Source organism: Canis lupus, chromosome 7 (genome assembly GCF_011100685.1).
Source record: "Canis lupus familiaris isolate Mischka breed German Shepherd chromosome 7, alternate assembly UU_Cfam_GSD_1.0, whole genome shotgun sequence".
NCBI lineage: Eukaryota > Metazoa > Chordata > Mammalia > Carnivora > Canidae > Canis > Canis lupus.
The window spans coordinates 44,688,177-44,702,708 of record NC_049228.1 but is presented as its reverse complement, the minus strand read 5'-3'; the positions used below and the strand labels follow the sequence as shown (position 1 = coordinate 44,702,708).

Sequence of the window (14,532 nt, the reverse complement as noted above, 5' to 3'; positions counted from 1 at the left end):
TTAGCTCACCTGAAAAAGAGAAAGTGTACCACTCTACACCTCTACAGGACAAAACCAGCTGAATCACAAAGGAAAGAGATCATATTTGAACAGACTTTTTGAATAACCACCAAGACTCTAAAACCTAGATTTTCCAAAAACACTAAATAGAAAGAAAGGCCGACAGAGAAGATAAAAGCTTAAGTGCTGGTACCAAAGGTAGAAGAGTCTGTGAACAGCTCTAAAAAATTTCCAGACACATATTAAAATATGGGAACAATTATCTACGAAAACTCTAGGCCACAAGATCTACAAGATGAGGCTGGAGGGGGCTAGTTCCTGGAGACGAGGGAGATAGAAACACCCTTGCCCATGACTGATGAAAGAAGCACACACCTGGAGACTGTGTGTGCATGTGACACATAGACAGACAGACCAAAGCAATGACCAAATAAAAATGAAGAGTTAGTACCCCCTGAAGGAATATCCTCCTTTGGAAGACAAGCCCGTACCTTCTCAGAGGTGACAGGAAGCGCAGAGGTCATGAGCCCCAAGGGCGGGGAGATGGATGGCAGCCCGAGAGGCCTGGCCACTACAAGTTACTGTCTTCAGCAGTGACAAGGGCACGGCAGAGCCATAAGGCAAGACCAGCAGATGGGAAAAGCCGAGAAGGTTACACTATGGTGAAGGAGACGAGGAAAAGGTAGAGCTGCCAAGCGGGGGTCGTCTGTCCCCTGTTCTCTACCATGGTTCACAGACACACCCAAATGATCCACGGCCTCAGGGCTTGCCTTTCGGGCCCCCTCCCCCACAGCATAAGCACACCCACGTGAGCACATGGAGTGGGGCCTGGGGTCAGTAGGTTTTAGATGGTGCAGCGTGTCAGCCGCGATCCCTAGCAGGTCTCCTTGCTCTGTATTGGAGTAACGTCCCCCAGTTTCATAGAACCTGATTGGAAAGAGGCCTGCTCTGTGCAAAGTGAATTCTCTCCTCCTGATGCAGAGCAACGTGAGGAGGATGAGGTCCCCTCCCTCCAGGCCGCGTGCCCAGGAGCCCAAGGTGCACGCAGGCTGAGAGGCCCACAGAAGGTACCCGCTGTGTACCGGCCACGGGGCGGACAGTGCAGAAACCGAGCCTCTGCTTTAAAGATGCACGTATGTTATCCGGGAAACATGGCCCGTGAGCCGTGAGAAGCCATCGCCACATTCCAAGCAGCACGGTTGAACTGTGGCTTCCTTTCAACGTTCTAAGGTCATAGGGCAAAGCCCAGGTAAGTTCTGGTGCAGGAGAATGAAAGGAGGAGGAAGACTTTGGGGAGCTTACGAACCCGCTCTAAAACACACCTCAGCATGCAGGAGTTAGCAGGGAAGACCTGGGCTCAAGGCAGAGTGAGAGAATGTTCTATGGGGGAAACCAAGGCCCCCAACAGAAGGTGAGATCTCCTCCCTGTCATGAGGCTATCCTTCCCCGCACCCTCCAAGTCTCAGCATCACACTAAAAAAAAAACTAGGTCACATGATATAAATAACTGTAGATGGCAACATTTGAACGGTGACACCCTGACGTTCTTTCTTTCCTCCACTGAGCCTACCCGTATACCCACTCCCTCAGGCCCACCTCAGACCAGAGCCAAGAAAGACCTCTGATGGCTCATGATGATTAGGGCCTGCAGAGGTCCCACCCCCACCTACCCCCCTAATATTATTTCCTGCTGCTTGGACCTGTGCTCTGGCCAAGAGCTATTCGATAGGTCTGCCCCACCACCCAGTTCCTCCTCCCTGCCCCTCCTGGCAAAACCCTACCTGTCTTCATGGCCCAACTCCAGTGGACCCCTGATGCCCACTGAGTCACGGCTCGCCCCCACAGCCTCTGTTCATACCTTATTCAAGACGTTCATCTCTGCCTGCTTTGCATTAAAGTCATGGTAATTCTGATTCCCCGTGTCCAAACCAGAAAATGTGGTTTGATCAACACTACTCTACTTGTGGGACTCCCAAGACAGCACGTTTGTTCACTGAAAGCTGGGCTTTCCCTGAAAGTCTGGGATAGAAGGCTACAAGTAAGGATGATGGTTTGAGGGACCTGTCTTAATCTTTTAAGGAACAGAACAACACTTATTATAACAGCCGCAGTCAGTAGCCGCAGAAATGCTGTTGACTATTGAGTTTGAACCGGTAACAGAAGGACACACTGGCTTCTTGAATCCCTAAAATCAACTCCATGAGTCTCTATCACCGCTTCCCACCAGAGCCAGTTGTTCAGGCTGCGCTTTTACTCCTGACAGCAGGCAGCAGGCAATCTTCTCATGTGGACTAACACGTGGCATAGTGGAGGGAATCCAGACTGAGAGTCCAGAGGACCAGAGGTAAGGACCAGGCCTGCCACTGAAGAGCTGCAGGCCCATGGGCCAGTCTCTTTTCAGCAGCAGATGGACCACAGACAAGGACCACTGGTGCGTGACGCTCCATCTTTCGACACTTGCTCTTCTAAAGTGGTCTTTGAATGGAACTGGCCATTTGAGTTGATCAAAATTGTGGACTAACCAGATGTGGGGGCCCAAGCCATGGGTAGAGGCAAGAGCTGGGGGAGAGGAGGATGCCAGCCCCTCCCCCCGCAGCAACTCCAGGAGAGGGTGAGGCAGTGGGGGAAAGGGGTCACCCCAAGGCCCATCTGGCTGGGCTGAGAAGAACACGTGGGCAGCCTACTAGAAGGGAGACCCCACCTATGAAGGCGTTAATTAGGTTGGATTTTAGATTTCTCCCACCAAGCCCTTATACACAAATGCCAAAGGAATGGATGTCATATGAAGTCCAAGGCAACTAGCCTGGTGACTTCAAGAACCAGGAGCACTTACCACGTAAGTGTCAAATATGGAAACATGGCCAGTTCAGTAGCCCCATTTAATTGGTGTCCCTGGGGAGCTGAAGGCCAGCAGATCAGTTGGAGCAAACTGTGGAGGGGCAGCCCGAGGTCCGAGGCAGGGGAGGCAGGACGCTCAAGCTGGCTGTCCACAGCAGAGTCACAGAATGCTTTTGCCCCAGCCTCTTGCTTCCAGCCTGCACCCACGCCTGCCTGGGAACTAAAGCCCCCCCTGCTCAATCCTCCCTCCCTTAAGAGAATATCTAGTAATTCCAGGCACACTGACCTACAAAGTGCTTGAGTTCATTTTATGTCTTATCCCCAGGAGGCATTTTGGTTTGGTGTTAAGTTTTAGGAATAGGCTCCTAGGAGTTTTACAGAAGGCAATGAGTCTTTGAGAGGGACACCTGCCTTGGCAGGGGGAGGGGGAGGGCAAGTGGGGCCCTGAACTTGCCCCTGCACACAATACAGCCATGAAGAGAACAGTCAATCTCACACTGAATGTGGCCTGCTTTGGCCTTCTGGTGCAAAATAGTGTCTGACTTGCAAATAAGAAAAGAGAAAGGAAGGAAGGAAGAAGAGAGAGACGGGGAGGGTGGGAGGCGAGGTGGAAACATCAGTCTGAACAATCAGGAGAGCAGAACTCTGCCGCGGGCCTCACACAGCGTCCAGTATGAGGATTCAGGAACGTGGGCATGCCTAGTGGGATATAAGAGTGGGTCTTTATGAAATAGGGCTAAAGATCTCTAGAGATAGTAGGGGCTGCACCGAAAAGACAAAAGATGATATTAAAAGGGAACTAGATCAGAGAAGGAAAGGTATCAAGGAAATCAAGAGCAGCAACGCCTGGGAATTTATCCTAAGAAGTAATCCTAGATGTGCATAAAGATAGGCTACAAGAACAGGTGTCACTGCACTGTTTATAGGATCAGTAATGCTGAGGAAAAGAATGCTCAACAGAAGATTGGTTTAATAAGTCATGGTCTATCTGTGCCCTGAAATACTAGTGCACTCATTAAAAAATTACATTGTAAAACCTTCGTGTCATTCTATTTAAACAACACAGGGAGGTGCGCATGTTCTATTTTGAAGTGGAAATGAAGCAGCTTATAAAACACTGTGTTTACGATGATCTGCAGGATGCTGATCTTTTAAAAAAAGATAAATGTATATTAATTCATAGAAAAATAGCTGGAGAATACTCACCAAGATATGAATACGGCTTATCTCTGGGTGGTGAAATCACGGTGATTTAGGTTTATCTCATTTTTTGTTTGTTTGTTTGTTTGTTTATTTGTATTTGCTCACTTTTTACAATGAATATCTATTACTTTTACTAAAAAGGAAAAAAGCCACAGAAACATTCAGAATTAAAATGCACGTTGACAGGAGAAAGAAATGGACCCGAGAGTATGGAAGAGCCGATCGATCGATTGATGATGGGGTGGGGGAATGTGAGGCGTTCTCACCAAATGCAAAGCAGAGAAGGGAAGGAGCCAAAAGGAGGCTGAGAGCTTTGCAAAACAGAGAATGGAGATCCTATATAAATGGCTCATTTGTGCTCCCCATAAAGAGGCCAGAACAAATGCCATCCAAGCAAGAATCCGGTATACAATAGGAGACCTCTTTTCTAAGCTATAAATAAATAAAATAAAATATAAATAAATAAACATCCTTTGCTCAAAGTAAAGACTGATCATGGCCCCGAGAAATGAAAAACAAAAGCAAACAGAAGGAAGGTAGGAAGAAAGGAAGGAAGGAAGGAAGGAAGGAAGGAAGGAAGGAAGGAAGGAAGGGAAGATGGGAGTATAAATGAACTAACCTAGCCCCCCTCTTTTAGACTTTTTATTATAAATTTGAAGGCAAAAAAAATGCCATAAGCATCTCAGCTGGAAAACAAACAAACAAAAAAAGAACAAAATAAAACAGATTATCCTGAAAGAAACAAAAATCCTCTTGGCTTTAATATCAAATTTCAGAAGGCAGAGGAAGGAGATTCACAATATCTTAAGTGGAAAAAAAAAAAAAAGGAAAAAAAAAATGTTCTTCGTCTGCCAAGCTGCCATTTCCTTTGAGTGTGAAGACGACAAAGAGGCCTGCCCAGGCCCACAAACCTATGTCCTTCGGGAAGTGTCTGAGGAGCACACGTCAGCTGAGTGTGGGCCCACGTGACCAAGAAGGGACCTGCAACACCTTGGCAAGGCCCCACCAGGCCTGGGAGGCACCCTGCAGCTCATGCACTAACCCTAGGTCTTCATCCCCACTGGCTTCCTTCCCAGAACGGAGCAACGAGGTTTACCACCACCACCCCCGCACTCCCCCCCCCCCCCCCGCCCCGCCCGGGGCTGAGGTCGGTCAGGACTCCTGCCCCTTTTCTTCTCCAATCCAAGGAGCATTTTGCCCCCTGGAACCCCATTCGGCACCAGGCTGGCTGCTCGCAGAGCCAGGCAAGCCCCCCTCCTTTCCAAAGGAATCTTGGCCACTCCTCACTTCACCAATTCATGCCCTGTCCCAGGCCAAGGGCTGGGGAGGGGCCCTCTAGGACAGTCCAGGCTAATTATGGAGAGGCATGTGCAAACACACGAGGGTGCTCACTCAGCTCTCTCCGGAGCTCCTCCTTCTTAGCCCATTTCTACTACAAAGGTTGGAAAGCCAGCCTTTTCCCACTTTCTGCTGTAGCTAGGGTGGCCACACGACTCATTTCTAGCCAATGAAATGTAGGCAGAGGCCCAAGGAGGGCATTGTGTCTCTCAAAATAAAGTAAGGCTTGCCAGGGAAAAAAAAAAAAAAAGTGGTTTTTCCCCTTTGGTCTTCCCTTCTCTTCCTGCCTGGAATACAGACAAGATGGCGAGTGGTTCAGCAGCCACCGTATGACCATGAGGCAACAAGGGGGAGGATGAAAGCCACAGGGCCCAGGATGGTAACTCAGCAAGAGAGAAGGTATCCTAAAATCAGCTGCACTGGCCCTGAACTGACCACATCTGGATTTTGTATGAGAGGTGAAAACTAAGCTCCAGGTATGTAACACTGCATGTCCATTGTCAGATAATCGCAAACACTGCTGATGTAAGAGGTAATGAAGGTAAGCAGTAACAAAACCTGACCTATCAGGCAGCCTGATTCTCCGTAGTCAAGTTGTTATAAATCTGGGAGAGGGGGCTCTGTTTTAAGCAATAAGATCTTTTTCAAAATATTTTTCAAAAATGTATTCTATGATAAGCCTTCTCTGTCATTGTGTCCTGAGCTGAAACAGACTGATAGCCTCATGAAAGGAAATACAGGTGAAGGGCTGGTAGCCCATTTCCTAACTGACCTCAGACTTCTGTGGAGTTTGAATCTTCTTTTGGCTTTTTATATCTTCTCCGAGTCCCCATTATGGTTCTCAATGCACCGACCTAAGACAATGACTCTTTCCCTGTCTAATCTTCTGCTCTAAGGTTTAAAATTGCAGGCAAGAGTTTGCTAGAAGGGATTGTAATGACCACTCGGCTATGAGAGAGAGTGAGGGATCTCGCCTTTAAAATCAGGGCCAGGCAAGACAGAGCCAGGGCCACAAGTTCTCCTCACAAACTCTGAGCCAGATTATGTGTTGGCTTCTCAGAAGCCTTTTTGTTTCCTTCCTGATTCCTACCTTTATCCTGGGTAGGTAACACTACAAGGCCCCTAAATGCAGGAGCTTCAAGGCAAGAGCCCAAGATGCAGCACAGAAAAGCTTCTGATTGGGGTCCAATGAATGCCCTAAGCCAGCAGGGTTCCATGCATTCATGGGAGGGAGAGGTTCTGGTGGGCCGGAGTCAGGGTAGAGGATGATCAGGCCCTGGCTATGTTTAAAAAACATTTTTTTTAAGACTTTATTTATTTATTTGAGAAAGAGTGAGCACAAGCAGGGAGAGCAGCAGGTAGAGGGAGAGGGAGAAGCAGGCTTCCCGCTGAGCAAAGTGCCCGATGGGGGACTCAATCCCAGGACCCTAGGGATGTGGGATTCGATCCCAAGACCCCGGGATCATGACCTAAGCTGAAGGCAGACACCTAACCAACTGAGCCACCCAGACACCACCTCCTACCCCCAGCTACGTTTAGATGAGAGCCCTGGGCTTTCTGGGAAGGTGGTAACGTGCATGGGGTCTGGGAGGCTATGAGTCAGGCAGCATGGTTGGCCAACAGGTGTAGGTAGAAGAGCGGAGGCAGACAGCCCAAGAGAAGGAGGTTAGGGCTGAAATGTGGCCTCTGAGAAGCAGAACTCCCCGTCCCGGGCCACAGGGACCAGAGTCGGGCAGTTGGACCTACCTTGGACAGGAACCAACCTGCAGACCCGCCCTTGTTGTTGTGGCCAATGTTGATCTTCATCAGCTGCCCCAGATCTGGAGCATCCAGTGTGAACTTGTCCTCAGCTCCCCTCTCAAAGTTGTCCTTTTCATTTTCCAGCCTCCGCTCCCCTGTGTGCACACACAGGCAAGAAACTTAGAAAGGAGACCAGAGGAGGAGAAAGAACCCACTGTCTAAAGCTTACTGGTCTGCTCACGGGAGGGTGGTCTCCAAAGTCAACAGAGTGGGAGGTGGGCAGCAGGGGGTGGGGGTGGGGTTCTTTCTCTATTTCCACTCCATTTTGCTGTGAACCTAAAACTACTCTAACAATAATGTTAATTTTTTTCTGTTTTTAAAGTCAACAAGGATGGGATACCTGGGTGGCTCAGTGGTTCAGCACCTGCCTTTGGCTCAGGGCACGATCCTGGAGTCCCTGGATCGAGTCCCATATCAGGCTCCCTGCATGGAGCCTGCTTCTCCCTCTGCCTATGTCTCTGCCTCTCTCTGGGTGTCTCTCATGAATAAATAAATAAAATCTTAAAAAAAAAATAAAGTCAACAAGGATAGCTTTATCCTGAGATCTCTGGGCTCTGTAAAGCCCTCCAAACTTGCCCTGCATGTGGCTTGTGCCCAGGTCCCCAGGTCCCATAACTGGGCTCTGCTTTCTGCCTTGGTCTGGAGTTCCCATCCTGCCAACCCCATGTGCACCCCCCAAATCCTTGGAACTGAGGTCTTGCCACTTGTCCTGAACTGGGAGCACATCACCATGGGAAGTGGTCCAGGGCTATGTGGGGACCCTGACAGCCAACAGACCTCCTTACACCTGCTTCATTTTCTGGAAAACAATGATGACAGCTACCAGCAGACACACGAGTTCCACAGAGATTTTTTTTTCTTTTCTTTTGTCACCACGATCCAAGAGGGGATATTATTAATTCTGTCTTGTGGATGAAGAAACAGGCTTAGAGAAGCCAGATAACATGCCAGAGGTCACACGGGTGATAAACACGTCACTAGGATCCATTCTAGCCTGTTCTTTCTACTTTGCAATTTTCCATTATTATGTTCCCAAGCTTATAGGTCATATTAACACTTACAGCCCCACCTAAGCACCAGCCTCATGCTGATGCCATCAACTGGACTTCTCTTCTAAAATTTAATTCTTTATAACTTTCTACATTTTAAACCGCAACAACTCAAACTTACAGAAAGTAGTTTGAGGCATCTATACACCCACCACCAGATTTCAGAGGCAGAACAGATGCTAACACTCTGCCTAATAGGCTCAGACCTTTCCTCTCTTTCAAAGAAGAGACACCAGGTCTAAAGGCTCACCGGCCACTCTGCCTCCACTACTCCCTCCCCCAAATAAACACCCACCCACAAGCGATCTGCATCTTCTCCGAATTTTTGGTCGCACGTGGACGTATCCACAAAGAAAATGTACTATTCTTGCATGTTTTGGAATTTGCATAAATAACATCCCAGTGCCCAGGTGTCTCAGCGGGGTTGCTAACAGCACCACCCCACAGGGCCCGCTGTGAGGATGAACTGACTCGGTACCCACCAAGCACTGGTGGCGGCGCTTGCCCAGGGCAGGTGTTGTGTCCGTGATGGAGGCTGTTGCTCTCGCTCCCATCACCACACGCCCTGTGCAACTGACTTTCCTTTTAGTTAATTCTCTGCTCTTCAGATCACCCTGTTGATGCTAGTAACTCGAGTTCGTTCATGCAACTGCTGTGTAATAGTCATCATACAAAGACAACACTCTCATGTTTCTACTGATAGACATTGAGGTTTCTGCTGTTGTGAACAGTGCATAGACTCCCTCACACCTGCCTGCTGTGGCATGTCTGTGACAACCGCTCTGAGTTGTCACTGGGTTGTGGGTGTGCTCACCTTCAGTGTGTCAGGTATTGTATGCTGCCCTCCACCAGGGTTGCTCTACATCGATTACCACCACCAGCAGTGTCGGACGGGTCTCACTCCCCACATCATTATTAACACATGTAGTTTAAAATCTTTATTTCAATATGCAGACAATGGTATCTCATTGTGATCTTAATTTATATTCTCTCATTTGGAGAGATTAAACATATATACTGTTCATATATATATATATATATATATATATATATATATGTGTGTGTGTGTGTGTATGGGGGGGGAGAGATCCACCCATATACATTGGCCATGTACACCTTGCTCTTCTGTAGTTTTTTCTGTTCATATACTTCATTATGTTTTTTTTTTAATCATTTCTCCTCTATGGTGTCTTTTATCACACAGACATTTTTCTTGTCTTAATGGACTTCATCAGTAGTTTCCTCTGTTGTTCGTGCTTTCCATGAATTTTTCAGGAGACTCTATCTTAAATTGAAATTCAAAAGGCACTCTTTTAAAGTTTCTTCTAAAAATTTCACAATGTTGCTTTTTCACATTTAAGTCTTAAGCCCATCTGGAAGTTATTTTCGTGAATGGTGAAAGGTAAAAAGATCTAATTTTATCTTTCTTCATATGGTAAGACAATTGTCTGCACACCGATGATTGAATATGTCATCCTTTCTTTCTGATTTAGAACGCTGCCTCTGTGTGTGTTTTTAGGCTCTATTCTGTTTTACTGAGTTATTTGTTTCTTCTTCTATCAATACATCACACTGTTTTAGTTTAGAGATCTGTGGTGTCTTAATATCTGGCAGAGTAAATACCCTCACTTATTAATATCATTTTCATTATTCAAAACAGTGTTCGCAATAGTTAGCCTTTATGGATGGGAATTTTATTAGCAGCTTAAGCAGTGGGATACCGCCTTTTGGAAATGTGACTGAAATTGCATTGCATTTATAAGATAATCTGGGGAAAAATTGGCTTCTTAATGTATCTGAGACTTTTCATAACATATTTCTCCCATTCAAATATTCTTATATATCCTCAAATAAATATTTATATTCTTTCCAGAAAGCTCTTGTGTCAGAATTTTACTTAGGCATCTTATAACTGCTACTATGAATTGTGTGTCTTTAAATTAAATGTTTGTTTGTTGTTTTTATTAAGATTTGTATATTAATCTTGTATCCAGCACCTTCAATAAATTTTCTCTCCCATTGATTCTAATGATTTGTAAATCCTGCTGGATTTTATAGATGATTACAATTTTTTATGACAATTAAAGTTTATTTCTAAGTGGGGTGAGAGGTTGGAGTTTCTTCTAATTATATTGACTAAGATCAAAGAATGTGTGTCTATCTTACTGACTAATTTCAGTTTAAGACTTGCTTTGTGGTTTAGTATGTGGTCATTATGTGCTTGAAAAGAATGTGTATTCTCTACCAATTGGACACAGGAATCTGCATAATTCCAGTAGATCAAGCTTATTAACAATGTAGTTAAAATCTTCTGCACCATACTAAATTTTCATCCATTTTACTTATTAATTATTGAGAGTGCTGTATTGAAATCTTCCACTGTAACTATATATTTGTCAAGTTTCTTCAGGAATTTTGTTAATTTTTGTTTCACATATTTTGGGAATATGTTGTAAAATGTATGCAAGTTCAGGGTTATTACATCTCCTAGGTTAATTGTTCCTTTTGCCATTGTCTGATATACTTTTATTTCTAACAAAGTGTTTTTTGCCTTAAGGTTTTAATTTGACAGATAATATACTTATACCACCTTCTGTGTCATCAACACGCTCCTAATACACTTCATTCCTTTTTATTTATTCTTAGCCCTTCTGCATCATATGTTTAAGCTGAATTTTATTTCTTTTCATTTAATATGAGAATAACTATTTAACTGATGATTTTAATTTATTTCTATTTATTATGATTATTTATACATTTATTTTATTTTATTATTAGCCATCCTTTTTCTTTGCTTCTCTTTCCTCATTTCCTAACTTCTATTGGATTAATTGAAGCTTTATTCCCTCTACTTGTTTAGAAGTTATACATTTCTTATTTTTTGTGGGGGGAGGTTACTTTTACAGTTTTATTATACATCCTTGACTTATTGAAGTTTAAAGTTCATCAATACTTCTACTCTCTTATCACTGTGGGATGAGCTGTGACCAAGAACCTAATTATGTTTTAACTTTCATTATTTCCTTCCTTCTCAAAGATTATTGTGTTTTAGTATTTTGGGGTCCACTTTTTCTCGTGCCCTGATAATAGTCATTACTAGTATTGTTTACTACAGTCAATGCTTGCATAGCTTTGTTAAATAATTTTTACAGTATTTTTGCTTAATTTCTTTCTTGCTTCACCTTTCTTGTGGATATGATTTCCTTTTTCTTAAAGTATGTTCTTCAGCAGCTGTTGACCTAAATTAAAGTATAGGTCAATGAATGATAAACCCTATTTCTCTTTGTTTGCATGGCAATTCATTAATTTTGCCCTCACTCTGGAATGGTATCCTATCAGGACATAGAATTCTAAGCTGATATTATATATATATATATATATATATATATATATATATATATATATATATATATATATATTTGCTCAGAACATTAAAGCTATTATTCTATGAACTTATGACCTTTTATAGGTAGCTGATAGGAATTTGCTATCTAATTGTTTTTGTAGAAGACAAACAATCTGCCAAATTTGGTGACTTTTAAGATCTTTCTCTGTGCCTCTGGTTTCACCACAATGTATTTAAATGTGGATTTCTTTTTTCTTTATCCTGCTCAGTGATTCCTTCTGTTACTTTAACCTGAAAATTCATATCCTTGCTCAATTTCGAAAAAGTTTCAGCAGTTATCTCTTCAAAATTTTCCTCTTCCCTATTCTAGTCTCTATTTGGAACTCCTGCTCAACATCTATCAGAACTTACTCTGTTCTTCACCACTCATGACCTCTCATTTGTATGTTCTAACTCTTCATGTCTCTGCTCTGAGTATTTTGCCATATTTGTGTTGCAATTCTTAAGTCTCTATTCAGTGGTTTCTACTTATGTTGTTTAACATCAGCAAGGGTTTATATTTAATAACTACCATATTTCTGTTTTCTGTGCTTTTCACGGTGCCTTGTTGTTTTCTTCAATTGTTTTGTTCATGTCTGTAGTCCATTTAAATATACTTAAACTATGGCTTTTCTCAGATTATTATCTGAAATTCTTGAGCATTTAATCTTATTGTCACTAATGTTTAGTCATACTGGATTACGTGTTGAGTACTCCACTTGAGTGTTTTGTAGTTTTGAAAGTGAACTCATCTCCAGTATCTTATCTTTGGGATTCTCATGCAGTCTTGCAAATGCTTCTGCAAGCACCAAAGGTATTACTGGCATGGAACCAATTTTCTGTGCTTGGGAGAAGGGGGTCTCAAATCACACTTGTAATGTAAATCAGACACCAAGCCCACATGAGTGTGAGCAGAAGGCAACAATTTCTCCACAAATGTCTTTAATCTAGAGCCGTTGCAGAGATAAGGTTATTGTACTGATGAACAAATTTTTTCCTGGCCCATTTTTTCACTGAAGATGTTCCTGTGAACCTTCAGGGCTCCTGGCTTTATGTGTAGTTCTAGTTTTGCCTATCTTGCTTCATACAGGACAGAATCTTATTTTCTGACCCCAAATGAGCATGAAAATCTATCCTGTAGATTGTTGAACATGAAAGCTCCCTCCTTCCAAGAGCTCCAGCACCGATTTATAGCTAATACCTTGGTTTTTAGTTCCCTCTTCATTTCTGGCACCTGGAGATTTCTCATTTTCCTTAACATCAGCAATGCATTTTGAATTCTTTAATATACTGCAGCCAAAATTCTCATTTCAGTAGCTTTTCTAACTCCTATGTTATTACATTAACTTGGAAGAAGCACGAGAGAAGCATGTGTCTCAGTTCTACTGGCCTGAATGTCCTCCCAACACCAGGAACCATGTTTGTGTCCTCAGTTCTTGCTTCACCTATGAAGACAAATCTAATTATCTATCCTCTGCCCCCATTCTACTCTGCACCAAACCACTGCTCTGAATTAGGCCATCCCCAGCCACATTCAAAATATAACTCAAGATGGCCATGGAGCTTAAGGAGATAAAGAAAGCGAGAATGAGGTCCTTGGTGATGTAAAGCTTGGGTCTATTCATAGTCTAGGATGAAGAACAATTTTAAATAGACCCCAAACCCAAGAATATCTTTTTCTGAAAACACATTACACACATACATTTTACAAGATGGGCACCTTGCTGTCCAGGGAGGGCCATGAAAAACCACACCGTAAGAATTATTGCTCAGCAGAGGAGACTGGAGCTGCCTTCCTCCACCAGGAGTAGGAGGAACAGTCCACCTAAGAAGTAGAACTGGGCATAGCTTGGGAAGAAACGATTTCAAACCCATTACCTGTATCTCCATACTCTCCAAAGATATTGATGAAGACATCGGCATCAGTCCCTGCACCAATGACATCACCAGTGTACACCCTGACTTCGTACTTGTTACCTGGGAATGAGGAGAGAGAAAGCCTCAGCTCATTAGGTTCCTGAAAAGAGAAGAACAAAGGTCCCAAGGTAGCTACCACACCATGTATACTTCCCTCCAATAGTGTCACCATTGCTGTCAAGAACACTGTAAGAAACAAGTTGCCTGACATTGATACCAAACGGTCATTGCTAGTATATATGTGTATCAAGTCAATGCACTGCACACCTTAACTTATGCAAAGTTATTTGTCAGTTATATCTCAATAAAGCTGAAAACTAAAGTCATATGGCCATTGCTAAATGGTGTGCGCAACATAAATCAGGTAAAGGGAACTTTTGTTTTCATCTACTAACATGCTGCCTTGGGATGCATGAATCATCCCAATCCAGATGCCACATTGAACCAGACCACCAGATGATCTCCCCTGGATATTGAAATGTTTCCTACTGGGCCCACTGCACATCTACTCTGCCCTCTCCAATCTGTTTTCCACACTTCATCACAGTGTAAAAATTCATCGGGGAAAATACATTCTCCAAATGAAAATCAAATTTATATGTAAATTGTCAGGACCATAACCAATGCAAAGATTAGAGGCACTAACAGTAGCCAGCAAATACATGCTTAGTGGTTACCTCACATAAATATCTGTGTTGCTTCCTGTATCTTCCTCCCATCCGCTGAACAGAAACCCATGCACTGTAACCCCCCCCAAATGCCTCAGCCCTGGCCTTGGCCTTGTGGGGGGATGGGATTCAATGCAAACTTGACAACAGGCTGAGCTCTACCTGGGTCTCCTCAGCTGGAGACTGCCTTAGAGTGGGACAGGGGTTGCTGTGTGGTGCATGAAGGAAGACTCCTCTAGACCTTCTTTGGGTGCTAACAATCCCAAGGGCTCAGGCAATTTTCCCTTTCCTTTTCCCTTCCTTCAATGACTTCTTATTTTTTATGTAGGAGAAT

The 14,532-nt window shown here is 43.8% G+C and overlaps 1 protein-coding gene and 1 long non-coding RNA gene across 2 annotated transcripts in view; one reads left to right on the top strand and one right to left on the bottom strand.

Moving 5' to 3' along the window:
• LOXHD1 (lipoxygenase homology domains 1) overlaps positions 1-14,532 on the bottom strand; it is a 164,599-nt gene that overhangs the window by 115,238 nt on the left and 34,829 nt on the right. Inside the window, exons 5-6 of the mRNA XM_038543364.1 lie at positions 13,492-13,590; positions 7,126-7,274 (exon numbers count right to left, since the gene is read on the bottom strand). Of these exons, the coding sequence (XP_038399292.1) occupies positions 7,126-7,274; positions 13,492-13,590 (248 nt within the window). The remainder of the gene's footprint in view (positions 1-7,125; positions 7,275-13,491; positions 13,591-14,532) is intronic.
• LOC119876452 lies at positions 1,282-13,792 on the top strand. Its single transcript, XR_005362424.1, has 3 exons — positions 1,282-1,411; positions 5,678-5,855; positions 13,515-13,792. It is a non-coding gene; the product is annotated as an uncharacterized LOC119876452 (long non-coding RNA).